The sequence below is a fragment of the Ambystoma mexicanum genome, chromosome 3p (assembly GCF_040938575.1).
Source record: "Ambystoma mexicanum isolate Mex_15411 chromosome 3p, UKY_AmexF1_1, whole genome shotgun sequence".
NCBI lineage: Eukaryota > Metazoa > Chordata > Amphibia > Caudata > Ambystomatidae > Ambystoma > Ambystoma mexicanum.
The window spans coordinates 714,651,207-714,672,067 of record NC_090925.1 but is presented as its reverse complement, the minus strand read 5'-3'; the positions used below and the strand labels follow the sequence as shown (position 1 = coordinate 714,672,067).

Here is a 20,861-nt window from a genome sequence, read left to right as displayed (position 1 = left end):
GGCGGGATAGGCCTTATGTTCCAACACAAAGCGTCTTGATGGGGCTGGTTCCAGCGATCCAGGCAGCACGACTTCGGCACATGGCACGCAGCTTGACAAAATGGCCGCCGCGCCAGACAAGATTGCTGTGCGTCCGATACCCCCTCTGGCTGAGCGGGTGGTGGAACGAGTCACAAGGTGTGAACGGAGCTAACCGGATGCGTGATCTACAGTTTATCCATCAGCGGCACAGGACAGGTTTCCCTGCACCCCAGGTAGAGTGTGCCCCGGCCCCAGCAGCCGTTAGCCACTCCGTCAATATCACCTGCCACCTCTACAGCCTCCGAAGACCGGTTCTTTGGAAGGTTCCTAGTGCTGATGTGAACTCCCCAGATGGAGGCCATCCTCCAGGATTTCCAGGTCACCCCACCGGCTCCCATAGTCATTCCTCCTAGGGCTCCAGTGCCACAGGCCCCAGCGCAACCACTGCTGCCCCAGCCGATTCCGGCTTCCATGCCTCCTACGGTACAGGCCGTTCCACACCAGCCTCCATAGCAGCCACCGGCTCCGGTTTCCACACCGCAGCCCACGGCGCCCAGCACTCCCCCCACCAGTTCGGACTGTAAAGACCGGAGGGGGGATCTGTACTTCGCTCTCTATTCGGTAGAGGGGAGACACAGAGACCCCTACCAAGATTCTCTAGTATTGGTAAACGTGGTCGAGCAATCAAGGCCTAGCTTCCCAGGAGGTGATGTGAGCTGGTTCTTAAGTACAGTGTAGTCCCCAAGCACCCACAAAGGAATGTCCACACACTGTATCGGTTAAAACAGTCTTTAATATTCAAGGTCATATACACGATCACAATAACTCACTTTGTACTCCAAAAATCAACAATGGTAAATATATACAATTCTAAAGTGTTACCACTAACTTTATCAGATCTCATTAAAGTGCATACGGTCAGAATGACACACAGATCAAAATAAAGAGGAAACCAGCGGTAGAGAGAGGAAGGAAAGCAAGATGGTTGAGCAATTGGCAGACTACTGGTCCTGCTACATAGACACAGTTCTGTGTGGAGTTCCCCCCCACCTGGGCAACCTGTAGAATAAAGATACAAGCCCAGTCCATATATTGTTCCCACTAGACTTTCCAATATTCTGCAACCCCAAAGTACCTTGGCGTTGTAGCGGTCCACGTCGGGGAATCGAAGGCCCTTCTTGAGTGTCCTCCCTTTCAGGCAGGAGTCACGGGTCGTCGAACGTCCGACGGAGAACAGGTCGAGCTACGATGGTGAAGTAGCCGCGTCGTTCCTAGCGGTGCTCGTTGACCGGGAAGCGTAAATGTCCTGCAAGGAAGAAGCGTGCGGGGAACCTCCTGTGTCGATAGTTCTGGACCGCAAAGAGTTGAAGAACTGTGGCCCAGCAAGGGCGGCGAGTCGTCGGCGTCTGTGGTCTTTGGGTGGCGGGAAACCCACTTGTGGATGCTCCTCGGCACATCGACGGTCAGGCCTTCTCCAGCAGGATACAGCGGCAATGATGCGTACGAGAGCGTCCTTGGATCAATTAAGTTCTTAGGCAAAACGGGAGCACAGCGGCTCCGGTCGGCGTCGACAGTGGCGGACAACAGTCCGGGCGCTTCGCCTTGGAGTTCCGCAGCAATCCCCGTATCGGGTCGGTAGCCTGTCGAAGGTCTGTCTACCAGGGAGTTTAGGCAAAGATCAGCTGTGCACGATGGTCCCTCGTAGCTCGGGAAGAGGACGCCTTACCAGGTCCTCTCTGGGTCAGTCCTTGAGGCACAGCAGCTTTCAGATTGTGAAGAAGAGCAGCAGCAATTCTTCTCGTCCAGCAGGGCTTCAAGATCAAGCTTCAGTTACTCCAGTTACTCGTCGTAGTGGACTTCAGGTTCTGAACACAATTCCTAGCAGTTGGAGGTCCCCAGATATACTGTTGATCTCCCATTCATTCTGCTGGGTCACACTCAAGCATCCAATCACGACTAAGGTCATTCATGCAGGCAGGCAGGCAGCCAATCAAGCACACAGAGCATTCAGGCCATTCACTTCTCTCCAGACACTCACAAGTTATGTGTATTGGGACAAGTACCGAGCCATTCAACACTCCAAGCTGCATTCATACCGGTTTCGGGCAGGGCTGTCTCAACCATTGTGTCAACCACCAGATACTATACAGCTACAACATAGGATGTATATTCGTCACACACTCCATTCACCCAGGTCCCACCCACAGGCGTACCCACAACATACGGTTGTTGGGGAGGCTCCAGCCAGTCTGGTCGGCACTTCCACACACTACCATATATGGAACTTCCACCCAACAGCCAGTCAGGGGGAAGGGCCAGAGGCAGGGCTTCCCGGGACTTGGGAAGATCAAGGTAACAGGTGATGGAAGGCAAGAGGCCATGGGGGTCATTTTGTCTCCATCAGGAATCTACCGATTCCAATGATGGGGCCTGGGCTTCCCAAAATGGAGGACGCTCAGGGCACCAGTCATTTCAGCACGGAGCTGCCACCAGCCCGTACCCTGCTTTGTGGGTCACACACAGGTGCCCAAAAACATACACTAGGGGAGCAGGGTTGAAGCCCTACCCATGGGTGCCATAAGGGTATCACACGGGTCTGTTCACCAAACCAAAAGAGAGAGAGCCGCACTGCCAGGAGTCTCACATGAACGCCTGCGTGGAAAACACAGACAAAACGCACGATAAAAAGCAGTAAAGGACAATGATACAGAGGCCCTGTCCCTCCGATGTATTTCCAGCATCACACGTACCCTCCGAGCACTCTGGTGGACACTGAAGAGGAGGAGCAGGACCCCGACGCGCCTTCTTCAGCCAGGGCCTTCCACGAAAGCCTTGCAGGTTTGGCAGAATATTTGGTCCTTCTTCAGCCCGAGGTAGGGCAGCCCGAGGAGGGGGGTCTTGGCAGAATTCCTCACCCTAAAACCCCCTACCAAAACGGGGATCCCTATGCAGAAAGAAGTAGTTGCCCTGGCCATGAGGGGGTGGCTGAAGCCGCACTCGGCCCAACCTGTCAATTGGCGCCTAGACAGCAAGTATAGGCGGATTCAGGGGGATACACTCTTGCTTTCAGCGCATCCTCAACTGCACCCTTCTGTGATTGCTGCGGCATCACTCTATTCTAAGCCTCAGTCTTCCTCGGCCACCTCGTCCCCGACGCTGCTACGCTTAGAGGCGTACGGGGAGAAAAGCTGTACTCCAACACCTCCTTGCATCCCAGAACCACAGGCACAGAGCCAAGCGCGCTTCAAGGCTGGCCTAGGAGAAGCCAAGCTGGTAGCGCAGGACATTATGGAGTCCACCGTGGCCCACATCGATTCCACCTGTCGGGCCATCTGCATTGCCCCGGACATGAGAAGGACGGCCTGGCTCCGGGCTGCTAGGTGAAACCTCTCCACTCCACCACGGATGAGGCGTTGGATAAAAGGAACCGCTCGCAAACCGTGAGGTCTTTATTCTTACGAAGACCACGCCTTAGGCCTACACCCAGTCGCAGCAACGCTCTGACAGCAGGCGGGCGTTTGGCAGATTCCGTGGGTGACCAAGAACGGAGGTCCAGGCAACCCTTCCGTTCTCCGATTCAGCACCGGAGGAAACAACAAAACTGGCAGAGGGGGCGAGGGGTCATTCCAATCCCCCTCCTCCGCAACAGCCTCAGAGGGAAAGAAGGCATGACACGCCCATTCGGGGCCACATGTCCCTGGTGGGGGGGCAGGCTTGCCTTTCATGTGCAAATTTGGCGCCAGAATTTTTCAGACCCCTGGATCCTCTCCGTAGTCTCCACGGTGTACCACCTACCGGTACCTTCCTCTCCTCCCTCCTCTCCCACAGATTGGGACAACAGCTCTGCTGGCAGAGATCCGGTCGCTCGTCTAGAGCCAGGCAGTGGATAAAGTCCCAGCATCCCAGCGAGAATTGGGATTCTATTCCAGGATTTGTCGCCATATAGAAGAACTAGGCTGGCCGAAAGAGTTGTGTTGGACCTTCCCACCCTCAATCTCTCTCTCCCTATGCAAACATTGAAGATGGTTAAGCCAGCTCTTATTGCGGAAACACTGGACAGGGGAGACTGGATGTGCTCCATGGATCTCATGGACGCTTATCTACAAGTCCCTCTTTGGCAGCCGCATCGTACCTTGCTGCTCTGCAGGATCATGGGCTTCAATTTCCAATACAAGGTGCTACCCTTTGTCCTCTACTTAGCACCCAGGGTATTTACCAGGTTAAGGAATGCAGTGGTAGCCCTCCTCAGGGCCAAGGGCCTCCACGTCTACACATACCTGGACGACTGGCTTGTTCTTTCCACCTCTCCGTAAGCAGTTCGCCACACTGCCTCCGCACTGATGAACACCACGACCTGGGGTTCACTATCAATCTGAAGAAGTCTTGGCTGCAACCCATGCAGAGCCTGACCTTCTTGGGCCTCATCTGGGCCACAAGCTCTGTGAGAGTGTTTCCCCTGGGGGACAAGATTGCAGCCATTAAGAGAGCCAGAACTCACTTCCTCTCCAGGAGGCCAGTTAACTTGGCCTTTGTGGTACCAACACCTATTGGGTCTTATGTCAGCGGTCTGGTTGGTCGTAACCCACACAAGGCTCAAGATGGGGAAATTTACAGCTGCACTTCGCAGCCTCATGGAATCAGGAGAAGGGTTCCCTGGCAGAGCCAGTCAACATTCCTCCCTTTCTCCACTCGGACATCCAGCGGTGGTTCACAGACTGCAACCTGCGCAGGGCAAGCACTTGGACAGCCGGCACCTCGGGTCACAGTCATATACAGAATCTTCCCTAGAGGGCTGAGGAGCCCCCTGGATAACCACAGCCACCAGGGAGTCTGGACTCGGCAGGAGTGGAGTCCCACATCAATTGGCTAGAATTGAAAGCCGTATGGCTGGGTCTCAGGTCCTTTCTCCCTCTTATCAAGGGCAGGACAGTTCTTACCCAGACAGGCAACCCCAACAGCATGTACTGGGGTAACAAGCAGGGGGGGTACCAGATCCTCCTCCGCTGTGCAACCTAGCAGTCAGCATGTGGGAATGGGCTCTAGAGAACTAAATCTACCTCATGGCTGTCCACCTCCCGGGGGAATCCAACCTGGAAGCGGACAGGATCTGCAGACTAGGGGGTAGGGGGGGGGGAACAATTACGAGCCCCTGGCCCAGCAGGTAGGCAGGCTACGCCACCCTGCTCCTCACAACCTAGCCACCACAGTGCGGTTCCTGAGCAGGTCACGCCGAAAACACTTGAGATTAGCTCAGGCTAACCTAGAGGTCGTCCAGGGCGCTAGAACCAACGCTACTAGGTGCCAATATAGGAGTAATTGGTCTAGATTCTGTCATTGGGACGACTCTAGGGAGATCGACCCTCTTAGGTGCACCTTGGACGATGTGCTCTCCTTTTTGGCACACCTCGCCCACTCCGGCATACAGGTGGATGCATCCCGCATCCAGCCATAGGGGCTTACAGGAATTCGGAGGAGGGCCTATTCTCCTCCAACCAGGTGGTCAAGCGACATCTGGCGGACCTCCAAAGGCCTTACCCGCCTATAAAGAAACCACACCCTGTGCGGTACCTTAATGTGGGTTTGGACGCTTTGGCGCACAAACCTTTTGAGCCACTGGTGTCCACGGACATCAGGCTGGGCACCGTAAACATAGCCCTGCTCATGGCCCTCACCTCAGCTCGCTGAGTCGGCGAGATCCAGGCTCTGGTGGCTTCAGAGCCCTACAGAGCCCTGTACTACCTTTCACAAGGACAAGAGTGGCCTGCGAAAGCTCCTGCGTTCCTCCCAAGATTACCTCCTCCTTCCATCTCAACGAGGAAATAGTCTTGCCCGCTTTCTTTGCCGACTCTATACTAGCTGGACAGGACCAGGGACTTCCGCTAGTTGGACGCCTGGTGTGTCACTCGCAATGGCTCAGGGCCCGGTTACCAGGCCTCCAAGGCCTCCATAGTAAGGTGGATGGTCGCGGCCATCAAGGAGGCCGATGAGGGGCAGCACAAACCTGTGCCAGCTAACTTACATGCCCATGCGGTCAGGTTTTATTTTTATTTTACATATCCTGGTTTTAATGAGTATTATTGTTTTTATGTATTGTTTGTACTGTATTTTAACTTTCAATAGTGTAAAAGGTTGACCGAGTTCTTCCAAATACTATATAATATTTTCTGAGGCTTGTGGAATCTGCTTAGATCACATGGGGAGCACCTTGAACTGGTAGTGCTGACTGTCCACCTTGAAGTGCAAGAATCGTCTGTGCCCTGGGAACATGGAAATATGAAAATAGGCATCTTTCATGTCCAATGTTGCCATGTAATCTCCCTTTTTTTAGGAGGGGTATTACCTCTTGGAGCTTAGTCATGCAAAATTTTTGGGGCTTGCAGGGCGTAAGTCTAATACTGGGCGCATTGTCAAATCTTTTTTTGGCACAAGGAAGTAAGTTGAATAAATACCCTTGTTTACCTGGTTGCCCGGGACGAGTTCTATCGCGTCCTTTGCGAGGAGATTGACGATTTCCTTGAGGAGGATCTTTTGGTGGTCCAGGGAGTGTATTTTTTGTCTTGGAGGGTGGTTGCGGGGCGCTCCAGCAGTTCAATGCAGTATCCCGCGGACACTGTGGACAGCACACATCTGTCCGAGGTGATCCCTTCCCATGCTTGGGTGAAGTTGGAAATGCGCCCCCCTACTGGGGATGCGTGGGAAGGGACCCTGAGCGGAGTGTCACTGTTTGCTGGGAGGCGTACCGCCTCTGCCTTGGCTGCCTCTCCCTCTACCGCGGCCCCTCTTGTTACCTCTACCGTAACGTTGGGTACTTTGTTGGTTGCCACCCCACGATGTACCCTGCCCCTGTGAGTAATTGGAACCCCTCTGGGAATTTTGTCCACGTGAGCGACGCAAATTATTATTCCCTCTTTGGTTCGTGGGTTTGTTAGTCAATTGTCCCAGGGACTTTAGGGTATCGTATTCATCCTTGGCAGTTTTGAGTGCCTCCTCTACTGCTTTGCCAAACGAGACATTCGGTTCCACCGGCATGTCGATGAGAGTAGCCTGGGTCTCGGGGTTTAAACCCTGACTGTCTGAGCCAAGCGTGTCTCTTGATGACAGTGTTCCCCGCGATGAGCCGGCCTGCATTATCTGCGGCGTCAAAGGTCGCCTTTAGAATGCACCCGGACACCGATCTACCCTCCGACGCAATCTGGGCTAACTGGCCCTTTAGAGGTTCAGGTGCAGAAGCGATGAGGGCAGCTACCTGCTCCCACTGGTGGCAATTATAGCTTGCCAGCAGAGTGGTGGTATTAGCGATTCTTGCCTGGTAAGCGGAAGTGGAGGCCACCTTTCTTCCTAGCCCATATATCCTCTTGCTCTCCTTGTCTGGGGGAGCTTCAGATGATGATGGAGGTATCCCCGCTCTTTTCCTGGTGGTAGTGACTACCAACGAGCCGGGCTTAAGTTGACCCCTTATATAAAGTGGGTCCGACTGGGCGGCCCTGAACAATTTTTCAATTCTGGGGTTGACCGCCCTAGTGAGATCAGGGGTGAGGAAGGAAGGGTCAATTCTGCATTGGATGGACTTCAGAATTGGTATGGCTTGAGCAACGGGTTTCTTATCCCCTATGATCTCTTCTGCAAAGTCCCTCTCTTCTTGAGCCCCTTGAGTGTCTATGTGAAAGTGCTCTGCAGCTCTAGCTAAGACCTCATTCAGTAGAGGATGATTATCCACAGGTGAGTCAGTGACCAGTGGTTCTTTGTTAACAGGTGAGTCTAGATTATAGACCTCTGCCTCTTCTTCCTCCTCCTCCTCCTCACCCTGGTCCTCGTCGTCTCCGTAATAATCGACCCCCGCTTGGTCGTCCAGCATTTGTATATCTGGGTCTTCAGCATACTGGTGGTAAGGATGAATAGAAAATGGGTCTGAATTCAGGCACTGAGCTGGAGTCTCATTACGAGGTCTCTTACTAGGAGGCTAAGGGTCTTTGAATCCTGAAGGAGTAGAGTTGTCAGGGGTACTCGGATAGCTCAGAAAATAATCAGGTTTTTTTTCATAGAAATTAGCCAAAGAAGACCTTCTTCTCATCACCCTGTCGATGTCATCAGAGCTCCATTCCCTGGAACTGGGGATGACAACCTCCTGCTGAGGTCCCTCTCCTATTCCCATATCCTGTAGAGTGGGAAGGATAACTTTAGGCTTGGTGACAGAGGTCTTAGATTTATCCTTATCTGAAGATCTATGTTTGTCCTTCTAGACCTGGGGTGCAGATGACGTTGCTGAAGACTTTTTCTGCTCTTTGTCCCCTTTAACATGGGTAGAGGAGTGTTTCCCTGATGGTTTGACTCTTTTAGAATCTTTCGACGCCTGGCGCTGAGATTCGGGGGTGTGTACGCTAGGTGCTGTGTTCTTAGAGTGTGTGCGTCGAGACTCGGAGGCAGACGTGGAAAGTGCTGCCAGAGCAAGCGTGCTGCTTGGGGATGGAGGTTGGATTCGTCTTCTGACGACCATACCTCCGTGACTTTGGGGAGCGAGGCACCCTTGGCAATCGTGGACGGTTGCCGTGTGTCGTGAGGCGATCTCAACCTGGAACGCCCAGAGGACACTGATTCTGTGGACCGCTCTCTATGTGCCTCTTTCTTCCGAGAGCTCGACACACGTGCTGCTTAGGTGCAATAGTGTGGGTAGCGCTCGTGTCGCCGGGTGTGGTCCCCATAACTGTCCCGCCGGACAATCCTCCGAGGCCGGGGACTCGTGCTTGGGTGTCTATCGACGCCCCTGTGCCCTAGCCGTCCAAAACGGTGGCGTTGCTGCCATCACTGAAGGAACCCATCGCCTCCATGGCCTCGAGCAGCCTGGCGTAATGGGTCCAACGTTTAGTGGAGCAGTCCTTTAGTATTTTAACCTTAAAGAGCTTACACGCTATGCAGTTAGCTTCTGGGAGATCCCTAGGCAAACCGATTACAGGTGTTCTGCTTGTCTACCCAAGGAAACTTGCGGTTGCACTTGGGGCAGAATTTAAATTGAGTACTCTCCATATGTCGCCTTATGGCAGCGGGGCGAGTGTACGTAGGAAATGAAGCGAGTGTGATTATGTCCACCCCCCCACTCTCCCTACTTGCAGGGCTGAGGCCAGAGGCCTTCTGAGGCGCAAAACCCGTCGTGCAAACTAGACGGTTGTTCGTTCTTCGGACCGGCGTCTATCTTCGATCTCTCAACGTGGGATTGGAAGAACGGGGATCTTTAGAGCCCCGAAATTCTACTGGAAATTATTTTGGAGCTCTGTAGATAAGATTGTGGGCCCTTAATTAACTTTCTGTTCAAAGTGGTTGTTGTTGGGCCTACTTGATACCAGAACTGGATCCAACCACTAAAGAGCCAAACATATTTTACACCCTCGTCTAGGCTGCTAAATTGCAGACCACATAATTCTGGAAGACAAGGTCTCCTCCCGCCCAGGCACTTGATCCTTTGCCTTTTGAACATCCTGGCCCTAGATCAAGTGTGGTTTTCGTTTAACGCAGGCTATGCTGCCTTCCTTAAGGCATGGAACCCTATATTGTGAAATTTCTTGCTCTGATAATGGAGATCTCTCACGCCTGCTAAGACTGAGAATACTGAACCCATTTAGCTGAGCTGATGAACTACTGTAGTGGTGACAGGTGTGATGTGTGATATTTAAACTACTCTTTCAACATTAAATGCTGCGATCTACTGGTAATGGGGAATTTAGGGGATTTTTGAAAAAAATGTTATGGCGTGACTGAAGGGTGGTATTTGATACAAAATGGTCTATTTCATTGTTTCGATTGATGGAATTATCTGATGTACTGTTTTAAGTTCAAAACAAAAGTTTCTTCTAAAGAATAAATATATATATTGCGCTTTCTGAGATCAGGGACAACCTTTTTGGGATTGAAATACTATGCTGGTTTTCTGACCCATGTATGTCCAGCTACATGGAAATAAACCTACTCTTGTGCACTTCCTGCCTCCCTATTGCATTATTTTCGTATGTGCTGTGGGTTTCTATACACACATCCTGAGTTGGGGCTCTCGTTGGCCCTAATTCAGTCTTTTCTTTTGCCTTGGTTTGTCTTCGGTTGTGGGTTTTTGGGGGTCCAGAACCCTCATCTCAGCATGGCAGAAGGATTCTTCCACTGTCCAGGTGGCACTAGCTCAGCTGATTCTTCAGGGGCTATGTTTGTCCTGTCCAGCTGTGGTGTTCTGGATCAGGGTTCGAATATGTTTGGGCCCCTTGGCCCACCTTCTCTAGGGTCCTTGTCCCAGACCTCTCCACTCCTGACTAGTCCTGATGTAACCTCCTTGACACCTGGTGACATTTCACCTGCTCATATCTCCTCCTGTCTCTGAAGTCTGCCCTGTTGTGGTCCGGCATAACCTCTCATGTTTTCTTACTAGTAGGGGGACTTGCTCTCCTGCCTCCTGCGGTGCTGTGGCTTTTTCCACCCCCTCTAGCTTTCCTCCATCCTTCTGCCCAGGTGGTCTTTGTTCGTTTGCTGCATTTTCTTCCAACCTACCCCCTCCTTCACTCTACATGTCCCTTTTCCTCCCATTTCCAACTCTCTCGTTCAGGTGGCAACACTTTTTCCTCCAACCTTCTAAAGCACTCTTTCTCCAGCCTCGGAGCCTTTCCTTCCAATACACCACTAAGTCGCCAATCTCCATAAAACACCTTCCACCATCCCCTTCTTTAACGCGCCAAACTGCCAGACTGAACTGATCCCTTTTTATAGTGGCCCACCTACCCCTTGTTGGGGCTTGGACGCAAGACAACGCAATGCAACTCTGGTTCGAATCCTGATCCCGCCCTTAGAAACCATTCGCTGGTATTAAGCGTGTTTTATAAAAGAACAACTATAATATAATTATTATAATAACACTAACGCTGGTATTTCCACTGTGTGCACATTTCATAGGTAGCAACCTCAATATCTCAATTGGCATCCGTTTTTCTGGTTCTTTCCCCATGTCTAAGTTTGAGTCAGTTGTTTCCTAGAGACGGAGAAGGATTGGTCTACATCCGCTGGTATATATGTAGAAAACCGAGCGGTGGTTGTTTGTATGTTTGTGTTCTCAGTACCTGCCCGCGTTTGTGTTTATTCAGCTCTACGTCATACAACCAAAATATGGATATCGTAAAAAATAAAATCGAGTTTGCATGATGCAATTTTCGAACATTTAATGGCATACATCAGTACCTTTTTTAAGGGCTAGCTGTGTGCCAAACAATATTGAAAACTTAGTGGACATTTTAATCATATTTGTTAAATGTGCTGAAAGCTTGGTGCGGTCTCTTTTTTTTTTTTTTTTTCATTTTTTGATTGTGATTTGGTTTTTAAATAAACCTTACAGAAAAGTAACAAAGTTAGAGTAAAACATTTTTTAAAAAATTTCAGAACAGCGAAACATAAGACACAGTTCACAGAAAACTACATAAAAACATAGACTAAGTAAAAGGGCTAAAAATGTGTAATTAGTGCATCAAAGTATTAGTCACCTAAATGACCCAAAACTTCAGACAAAAATTGACATAATGCGAGCATCCGTGAAAGATTTTCCCCCCACATAAGACTAGACCAAAATAGTTCCTTGAAAACCATAGAGGCCGTGCATAACCTATATTTAAGGTATCTATCTCTCTTGGATGTGAGAGCCTGGCAATCTAACACCCAATATTTAAGGGTTTCGATGGAATCTGACCCTAGGCAAAAACCGACTTTCTGCCGTTTTGGCAGAAGATACCGATTGTCCTCCCCAATAGATGGTCCGTTCATTAGTGGGAAGCTGGTTTAGCTTAAAGCGCCATATACAAGGACCATATTTTCGGGCAGGGGAAACGAGACGAGTACATTGAAAAATACTCCCTTTTCCTCTGAAATTTGGAATATTCCATATATGTATCGTAGGATGGAATAGAATCGAGAGTACACATCCAATCGTACTTAAGAGGTTTGTTTTAGTTCCCCCCGGACGATTGAGTAGTTCTTCCTCATTCGACCCAGTAGTATCAAGCAAGTCCACCATCTTACCCACATACTTATTAATAGAGGGAATCTGTTTCTCCTTCATAAGTGTATTTAACTCGCCATATAGAGAATTTTTTTTACCTTTTTAAGGAATTTAGAATAGCTCAGCTTTGAGAGAAGTAAGAGCCAGCTCATGACGTATTACACAATTCGGAATTGACATTGCAAGAGACAACACCTCTTTCCAAAGTTGGGCCTGTAACTTATTCAGAAAGTCCCCCAAATCCAAAATGGAGAGATCCAGACCATACAGAAGCAGAGGTTCTATTTTCATTAAGTAATAGCGCAATGCTGGTAAGATTTGTGAAGTAATAGTTTCCTATGAGGAACAAGGGGAAGAAGCTTGTCTCTCAGTGAATGTTGCCACATAGTAAGAGAAGATTGTAACCAAGATATCTAACTGACGATAATCGCATCGCCTCCCAAAGATCAGGTCATTATTTTAGGCTGCTTTTGATTGGAAAAAACAATGATCTTTGATTTTGAACAGTCTTTTGTGAGGAGGGGTAGATGGAAAACAAAATGCAGAAACGCCTTTTTCACCATGGACACATTCATCAAATATCACCAAATTTGCCATTTTTATTTGGGTGTGGCCAAAACATTTTTGCTGGCTTTGGTCAACTTACATGGATACGGTCAAAAAGTATGCCGTTTGAATGGTCCTATGTAGTATCATGCAACTTTAATGATGGCGTCACAACACTACATACACATTTATATAAGCGTCCGCATTTGTTTAAACAGAGAATCTCTTTAGTGCCATTAGCTTCAGTAACTGCAAATAGAGACCCCCACCCACCCCCCACACACAGGGAACACAGTGGGGCCTGCCCAGTCTGCTGCTTTGTGGATGCTCGCTGCTGTCCCTGCAATGTTTCCAGCTCAGATGTTCCTTGTGCTTTTGTTTCCCCAGACATGCAATTGAGGTGAACAAGAGAGATTACAGAGCCTGGTACGGACTGGGTCAAACCTACGAGATCCTCAAAATGCCTTTTTACTGTTTATATTACTACAGACGTGCTCATCAGCTCAGGTAACTCCAATGTTTTACTGAATTGCTGCCTTTCATGACACACAGAAATTACTACCATACGTGCACTGTGCACAAGTGCACAAGTAACATAGATGCCCCCAGCCCTCTCCTTTGCTACTACAAGGTTTGTCGTCTCAAGGAAACCATTTCACTTTTCTGTTTTTCTGTCAGGCCGAATGACTCGCGTATGTTGGTCGCTCTTGGAGAATGCTATGAAAAACTGAACCAGTTGGTGGAAGCAAAAAAAGTGAGTAGCTCAAGAGCATTAGCGCTAAAGGATTTAGCACTGTGCCTTCATTAGAAGGGATTGTGAGCAAGGCTTCATGGGTGCAGGCAAGGGAATGTGGAGCCCAGCGTAAAAAATATGTCCTTTGGGAGCATCAACCTGTGGCTTTCAGATGTTTTGAACTATAACTGCCATAATCTCACTATTGACTATGCTCGCTAGGATTGATGGGAGTTGTAGTCCAATGCACCTAGAAATAGAGGTTGCAGAACCTGGCTCTAGGGCATATTGAAATGGATGCATGGAGGAACGTGGATGTGATGCATCACACATGTGCACTGTGCTTGATTTGGTGTGCGTGCAAGATCTGTATGGCGCTTTGCTTGTGTTCAGGGAAGTAAATTGGGAGCATAACTCTGGCATAAATATGACATGGGGCATGGCTCAAGGAAAGGATGCTGGAGCATGACTTGAGGAAAGTTCTACCATTATTTTCGGGAGTGGAGTTTGGGTCAGGGGTCTGTATCATGGCTTCTGTGAAAGTTAAAAGCATCTGAAGCGTGGTGCTAGGTTGTCAAGTGGGATTTTTATTTTATCGGGGCGGGGGAATGAACCAACGGCTTGTGCTCGACTGAATGCATAAATATTTTGGATGAAATAAGGATACAAAGGATGCAAAATCGCTGTGGTTAATTTAAGGGATTGGGACAAGAAGAGTGGTTCAAATTCCAGAAGTCCTTTAATTATGCGAGTAGAAGGCAAGTAAATGGGCAAGTAGAGAAATTCTTTTCCTCTGAGGGTTTCTTGCTCAGATTCATAATTTCTTGGTTATTGCCCTGCTTACAGGTTGTGATAAAATTACTATGGCTTGTAGGCATACAGGTGTGAGTAGTACCTAAAGCTACTACTAAACCGTAATTGATCACAATCGTAAGGAGAAACTGGCACAGCCCAACAGGCAGGGTCGGACTGGGGCATATAATCAGCCCGGGCAACAATGGGGGGAAAAAGTGGCCCTTGATCACAAATTGCATTTTGTTACTTTTCGTGACCGCCTCAAGGAGGAGGTTTTGGTCAAATGTCTTGTCAATGGTGTATTTTAAAGCATATTTGGTTAGTTTGAACGATGAAACAGCAACTTGTCCAAGTGGCCTCTTTAGCTAAAAACAAAACGGCCCATATTGACTATAATGACCTAGCCCATTGCCCAATTGCTCTGTAGACCAGTTTGAGCGTGATTCAAGCTTTGTTTGCCATCTAGTCATGAACCGCTCTAGTTTGTTTGTTTTTCTTTTTTACTGTGTACCTTAATGTGCACTCTAAAACGAGTTAATGAAGAGAGGTTTAAAAATACTGCACCCCAGAATTTCTGGTGGCAGCCCTGAGACAAGAATTGGTTCATGTTTGATGTTAGAATTAGTATGTGATTGGATCAACTTGTATGTCTGTTGGTGCTCGGGGCCTGTCTTCTGGGCCTCTATGGTTCCTCAAAAAAGAACAAATTGAAAGAAAGGATGACAGACCTAGCCTGAGCACTCGCTAAGAGACGAATGGCGATGAAATGGAAAGACACAGATGGACCGAGTGCAGAGGTGTGGTGGAAAGACCTCAGAAGATGGACTATAGCGGAAACAGCAGTCTGACAGGAAGCACTACGAACAGGAAGGAGAGAAAGCTCAATTGACATGATGACCTGGAATTCAATAACGCAAGAACGATTAGTCTCCTCAGATGACCAGCCCCCTTGAGAGCACGGTGCTAAAAGAAATGCCAAGCCACGTAGCATTGAAGTCATCAGAAAACGTTAATCACTCAGAACACAGTGGGCCTAAAGACCTACTCCAAAACACACGGAGAGCTGGGTCAGCAGGACCCTGTGGACAAGTCCTAGTTCTCGGTTTTTTGTTATTTTTCCATGGTTTGGGTTAGGGTGGTCTTGGGAGGGAGACCGGGAGGGGTGTTTGTGGGAAACTCATGTATTGTGTAAGAAATGTTTCCTTTCTCACTTTATTTTGCAAAAAACAAAAAAATAAAACCATGTCTGTTGGTGCTCTGCAGACTACCAGATATTTTCTTGATTTAAAGTAAAGCGCGCTGAAGCATTTAGGTGCTTGTTTAGTAGATTTGAAAAACATGGGAGGGGAAGGAAGGTGGGGATTACAATGAGGAGGATTTTTACAGGTATCCACTAATTCAAGTCACTCCACCCACTGCTGTCTCTGGAACTGACCTTAACAGGATACTATTGACGTATGCATAAAAGAGGAGGGGTTCCCACAGTGAGGTCTACTCTGAAAGATAACAGCCACAGATACTGGAATACCTGCCTCCGGAGTATCCATAGGCAGCCCTGTCGCGAGACCTCTCCTCGGACTGTGATGAGGGCAAACAAAGGAATTTAGCTCGTGGCCTGTGCTGGACTCTGAGCAGCTCCTTCAATTTTGTTAGGGAGTTTTTCTAAAGTGTACCTATGGTAAGACTTTATAAAACTGTCCCCTTGGTATACACAGCCCCAACTACTAGTATGTCTGTTCCATTCAAGGATATATATATATATATATATATATATATATATATATATATATATATATATGATGAGAAAAAAAGGAGGAGAGGGGCGCACTCCAGTTCCCTGCACAGTACACCTTCTCAGCCACAGGTGTTCTCCTCCGACCGGTTTCTGTGCCAATACACGTCATCTGGGAGGCTGTCTTAACTTGCAGCTCACAGCAAGTGCAGGTGTTAACACTTAGTGAGGATTGTGCTGCAAGGACTTCTGGTAGCTGTAGTCATCAGGTTTGCAGGGAACAGACTCACACCCAATCCCACAGTGGGGAAAGGGGGGGAGTAGCCTACAGTGAGGCACTCCAAAGTAGGGCATAAATTACCCCGGTGCAGCACCCAACAAGATTTCTGAAGATTCCACCCTTCAGAAAACTTGGAAATATGATGAGAAAAAAAGGAGGAGAGGGGCGCACTCCAGTTCCCTGCACAGTACACCTTCTCAGCCACAGGTGTTCTCCTCCGACCGGTTTCTGTGCCAATACACGTCATCAGGGAGGCTGTCTTAACTTGCAGCTCACAGCAAGTGCAGGTGTTAACACTTAGTGAGGATTGTGCTGCAAGGACTTCTGGTAGCTGTAGTCATCAGGTTTGCAGGGAACAGACTCACACCCAATCCCACAGTGGGGAAAGGGGGGGAGTAGCCTACAGTGAGGCACTCCAAAGTAGGGCATAAATTACCCCGGTGCAGCACCCAACAAGATTTCTGAAGATTCCACCCTTCAGAAAACTTGGAAATATGATGAGAAAAAAAGGAGGAGAGGGGCGCACTCCAGTTCCCTGCACAGTACACCTTCTCAGCCACAGGTGTTCTCCTCCGACCGGTTTCTGTGCCAATACACGTCATCAGGGAGGCTGTCTTAACTTGCAGCTCACAGCAAGTGCAGGTGTTAACACTTAGTGAGGATTGTGCTGCAAGGACTTCTGGTAGCTGTAGTCATCAGGTTTGCAGGGAACAGACTATTGACTATTACTATAGTACTATTGACGTATGCATAAAAGAGGAGGGGTTCCCACAGTGAGGTCTACTCTGAAAGATAACAGCCACAGATACTGGAATACCTGCCTCCGGAGTATCCATAGGCAGCCCTGTCGCGAGACCTCTCCTCGGACTGTGATGAGGGCAAACAAAGGAATTTAGCTCGTGGCCTGTGCTGGACTCTGAGCAGCTCCTTCAATTTTGTTAGGGAGTTTTTCTAAAGTGTACCTATGGTAAGACTTTATAAAACTGTCCCCTTGGTATACACAGCCCCAACTACTAGTATGTCTGTTCCATTCAAGGATATATATATATATATATATATATATATATATATATATATATATATATATATATATATATATATATATATATATATATATATATATATATATATATATATATATATATATATATATATTCTCTCTCTTCAGATGGGTAAGTATTATTTCAAAGCTAATAAACACAATAGAAAACCATTGCAATAATTCGGGTAAGTAAATCTGTGTGAAACATGTGAATTAAATTCAAAGGTTAGTAAACCCACTGTTCTAGCAACTCAAAATATTTTGTTGTTGGAATAAAATGTATGAACAACACCAACAATAGCAGGTTAGTAATTTTCAAGACTAACAATGCTTTTCAGAGACCTTAAGGCTTTTGTAGTCCATCCCCATCTAGGTAGGAGTTCTTCAAAGTGAGATTGGAGGGTAAGCAGGTAAGGCGCAGCTCTAGGAAAGGCAAAGTTCCAGAGGATTCTTCAGTTATACGTATCAAGCTTTTGTTGGTCAAAAAGGGTTCAGAGGGGGAGGGGGGGGGCTCCCTGTATGCGCACAAGCATTAGGCCTGGGCAAACTTGTATGTGCGAAAACCCAAACACTGGAATCGGCACTACAGCATCAAAGGAGCGACAGAATGACTGCAGGTAAGTATTACCCAGAGTCCCACAGTACCTGAAGAGTGTTGAAGATTGAAAAAGCTTGGTGTTTTCACGATCCAGCAGCGGTGGACTCCTGTGCCTTGGTGACGAAAGGAGGGACTCTGGAAGTGATTTCGCAGCAGCCATCAAGAGAGTGGACACTCAGCAAAGGATTATTCACGCTCCAGCACGATCTGTGATTTTGACACCTTTATACAGACACCAATGAAGAGCGGTTCTTGTCCAGTCGATTCACCTTGCTTGCTCGGTCCTGCGTTCTGGTGAGGGGGACTTTGAGGAGGGTGATCTTGCCTCTGGAGGTCCAGAAGAAATCCACCAAAGTTTCAGGATCAGGAGGATGTTTGTGGCAAGACGACGCACTGCAGGATGGTCGTCTTAAGACTGATTATGCCCACCAGTCCAAGGGAGGAAGTCCTCTTCTTTGGAGCTTCCCTGTCGATTCCAAAACAAGGTCAGGACAGCAGCTGGCACTTCAGCAGGCTTCACCGGTTGCTGCAAGGTGCTGCAGGTGTCTCTGGTTGTCGTCTTCTTCGGCTCTTCTGTTTTTGTGGTTGACTTGCCTTCAGCCTCAGGATCCTCGCCTTCTATTGAGGAACCAGGTCAATCAAAACTCATGCTACATTCAAACTTTGAGGGATGGGTGTCTTTTCAGGACAGCCAACCTCCCAGTTGGAACTGGTTCCAGGCAGGCAAGCCAGAAGACCAATAACAGCTGAGTTTCTGACTCCTCCCGTGCTTCCTGTCCTCCGACACACTGGAATCTTGGCAGGCTTCTCAAAGGATTGCTGCAGAAGACAAAGTTAAACCAGTACCTCCTCCACCCAGCAGAGCAGGAGGAGGACCAAGAAAGGACAAGCGCATAAGAAATTGTGAAAAAAGAATACAGCCACCATTTCGTGTCTATAAGTGACCCTTCTGGGGGTGGTGAACCAAAACTCCCCTGCATCTCTCCCTGTGCCTGGCTGAAACCAGTGTAGACTGTAAGTCTGATTCCCTCATTGGACAGCCCACAACCCCCCCCCCCCCCCCCTCCCGTGAGTTTGAATGGTGCGTGGGGACATGATTGATGGACTCAGCCGGTGTTCCTGGCAACATTCTGTGATCCTGGAGCAGAAACCAAGAGTCAACCACTGAAGCCAAAGAGGAGGACCAAGGATGTTGCCAGCACTTCAACGACTGCCAGAGCCTGTTGAGTTGCAGCTGCTGTCCTGACCTCATTACTCTGATCAACAGGGAAGATCTGAAGACTACTTCCTCCCATAGCCTGGTGGGCCTAATCAGACTTGAGACAAGCTACTATTTGCACCCTGCCCAGAAGAGCTGCAACTCTCTCTCCCCCTGAACCCACTCCCCACCCCACCTCCCAGCAACCCCCGAGAGCCTGTAAAACCTCCAGTACCAGGGGTCCTGTGCTACATACGTCTCCGGAAGCGTGGTTTCACTTGCAGCTTTGTGGGCATCCTTCTAAGCCTGCAACAACTCGAGCCAGCATCGGAGAGTCCCCTCACCAGAGGCGAGTACTGAGAAGCTGAGTAGAGTTGACCGCTGCAACAACAGACTGTCCACCTAGCCTGCAGAAGGCTCCAACAAGCCATCACCTGGAAGAACTGCAGCTGGACGTTCGATGCACGAGTGCTGTCGCCAGATCCACCAAGTCACCTTCTCAAAGTCGCCAAGACTGGAGACCTGGTCTGTCTCCTCACCCCTGGAACATTGGGGAGCAACCCTTTGTACTCTTAGCAGTTAAACCACATGCCCTTGGACACTGGTCCTTAGGGCACCCATTCAGGGGGTCATACTAACCTCCAGAGCCTACTTGTAACCACGGTTTTACCTGCAACTCTAGGGAGTCCAACTGGGCCCTAGTACTCTGAACAATGTGTTTTGCCTCATCTCGCCAACTTCCTGGCCAAACTCCAGGCACTGGTGGCCTAGTGGCCCATCTAAAATTGGAGACTCAAACTAGATAGGTTTGGACTATTAAAGACGGATTGGGTTGGAGTTATAAAAAGTTATTAAGAGTTTGGAAAGCTTCCATACATGTTTCCGGTTGAGTTACTACGTGGTTTCTTACTGTAAAATCTACAAAGGGTATTGCAAGCCCTATGCTGTATATATGTTTGATTTATAATAATTACCGGAACTTACAACTGTGGGTGTGGGTCTTGGAGTATGTAGTACATGTCTATTTTTATGTAACTTCTAAGTGTGTATGTGTTTTCTTGAACCAAGGTATGCTCTGAGGTCTTTGTACCTAACTACAACCCTTCTCCCTCCACAGAGTAAGCCTGGCTGCTCGCCACTCTTATCATTCCCTTGGGTAGTTCAGGCTGATCCTAAGAGGTGTAAGCCTGTTCACCCATGGTGGGCTTTCCTAAATCCTATCTTTGACAGTGACTTTTGTAATCCCTCTCCCCCAAGCTCCCCGCCAGCCCCAACAGGAATTAAAGCGGAAGGATTTATTGACTTCCAAAAAGTCAGGGCAGGAGTCTAAACAAATCAAAAAGAAATGGTGTTCCATAGAAGCCTACGAGAGGAAAGCAGCAAAAAAACTAAATCTTTCCTAAAAGTGGGAACCTGGCATCTTCCACCAAGACTTTGATTTTTAGCTGCTACCCCTGATTGTACTGCACAGTTTGTAATCCTTGTATCATACTCCTGCCTCTTGGGCTACAGTGTATCGTTATTTCCTACCTGTGTTTTCATTCCTTGGGGTATAATATGACCTTATCGGTCTCGGTATTTTGAGAGTAAAATGTATCCTTGATATTTGTAGTTCTCTAGGCATTGGTGGATTTTGTGTACCCCCGTTTTCTACTTCTGAGTTATACATATGTGTAGTCTAAATATGTATTTTTCATATTACTTGGTACTAGAGTGTAGGTTAAAGCCTTTGACTAATTTCTGTGTGGCATTCTGGTTCCTGAACATGGTAATATGAATGTATGGGTCTATTGACTAGGGTTCCCTTCTCTTCCCTCCCCTGAAGTCTATATATACAGTGTCTGGAACCATGTAGCAGACTTATAGTTTAGGGTCAGGAGTGGGTTGGGTCTTATCTGAC

At 48.4% G+C, this 20,861-nt stretch overlaps 1 protein-coding gene across 3 annotated transcripts in view; it reads left to right on the top strand.

Annotated features, from left to right (window-relative positions):
- CDC23 (cell division cycle 23) overlaps window positions 1–20,861 on the top strand; it is a 205,215-nt gene that overhangs the window by 171,927 nt on the left and 12,427 nt on the right. For all 3 annotated transcript variants that reach the window (XM_069651563.1, XM_069651564.1, XM_069651565.1), the window contains 2 exons: window positions 12,971–13,090; window positions 13,262–13,337. In XM_069651563.1, coding sequence (XP_069507664.1) covers window positions 12,971–13,090; window positions 13,262–13,337 — 196 coding nt within the window. The remainder of the gene's footprint in view (window positions 1–12,970; window positions 13,091–13,261; window positions 13,338–20,861) is intronic.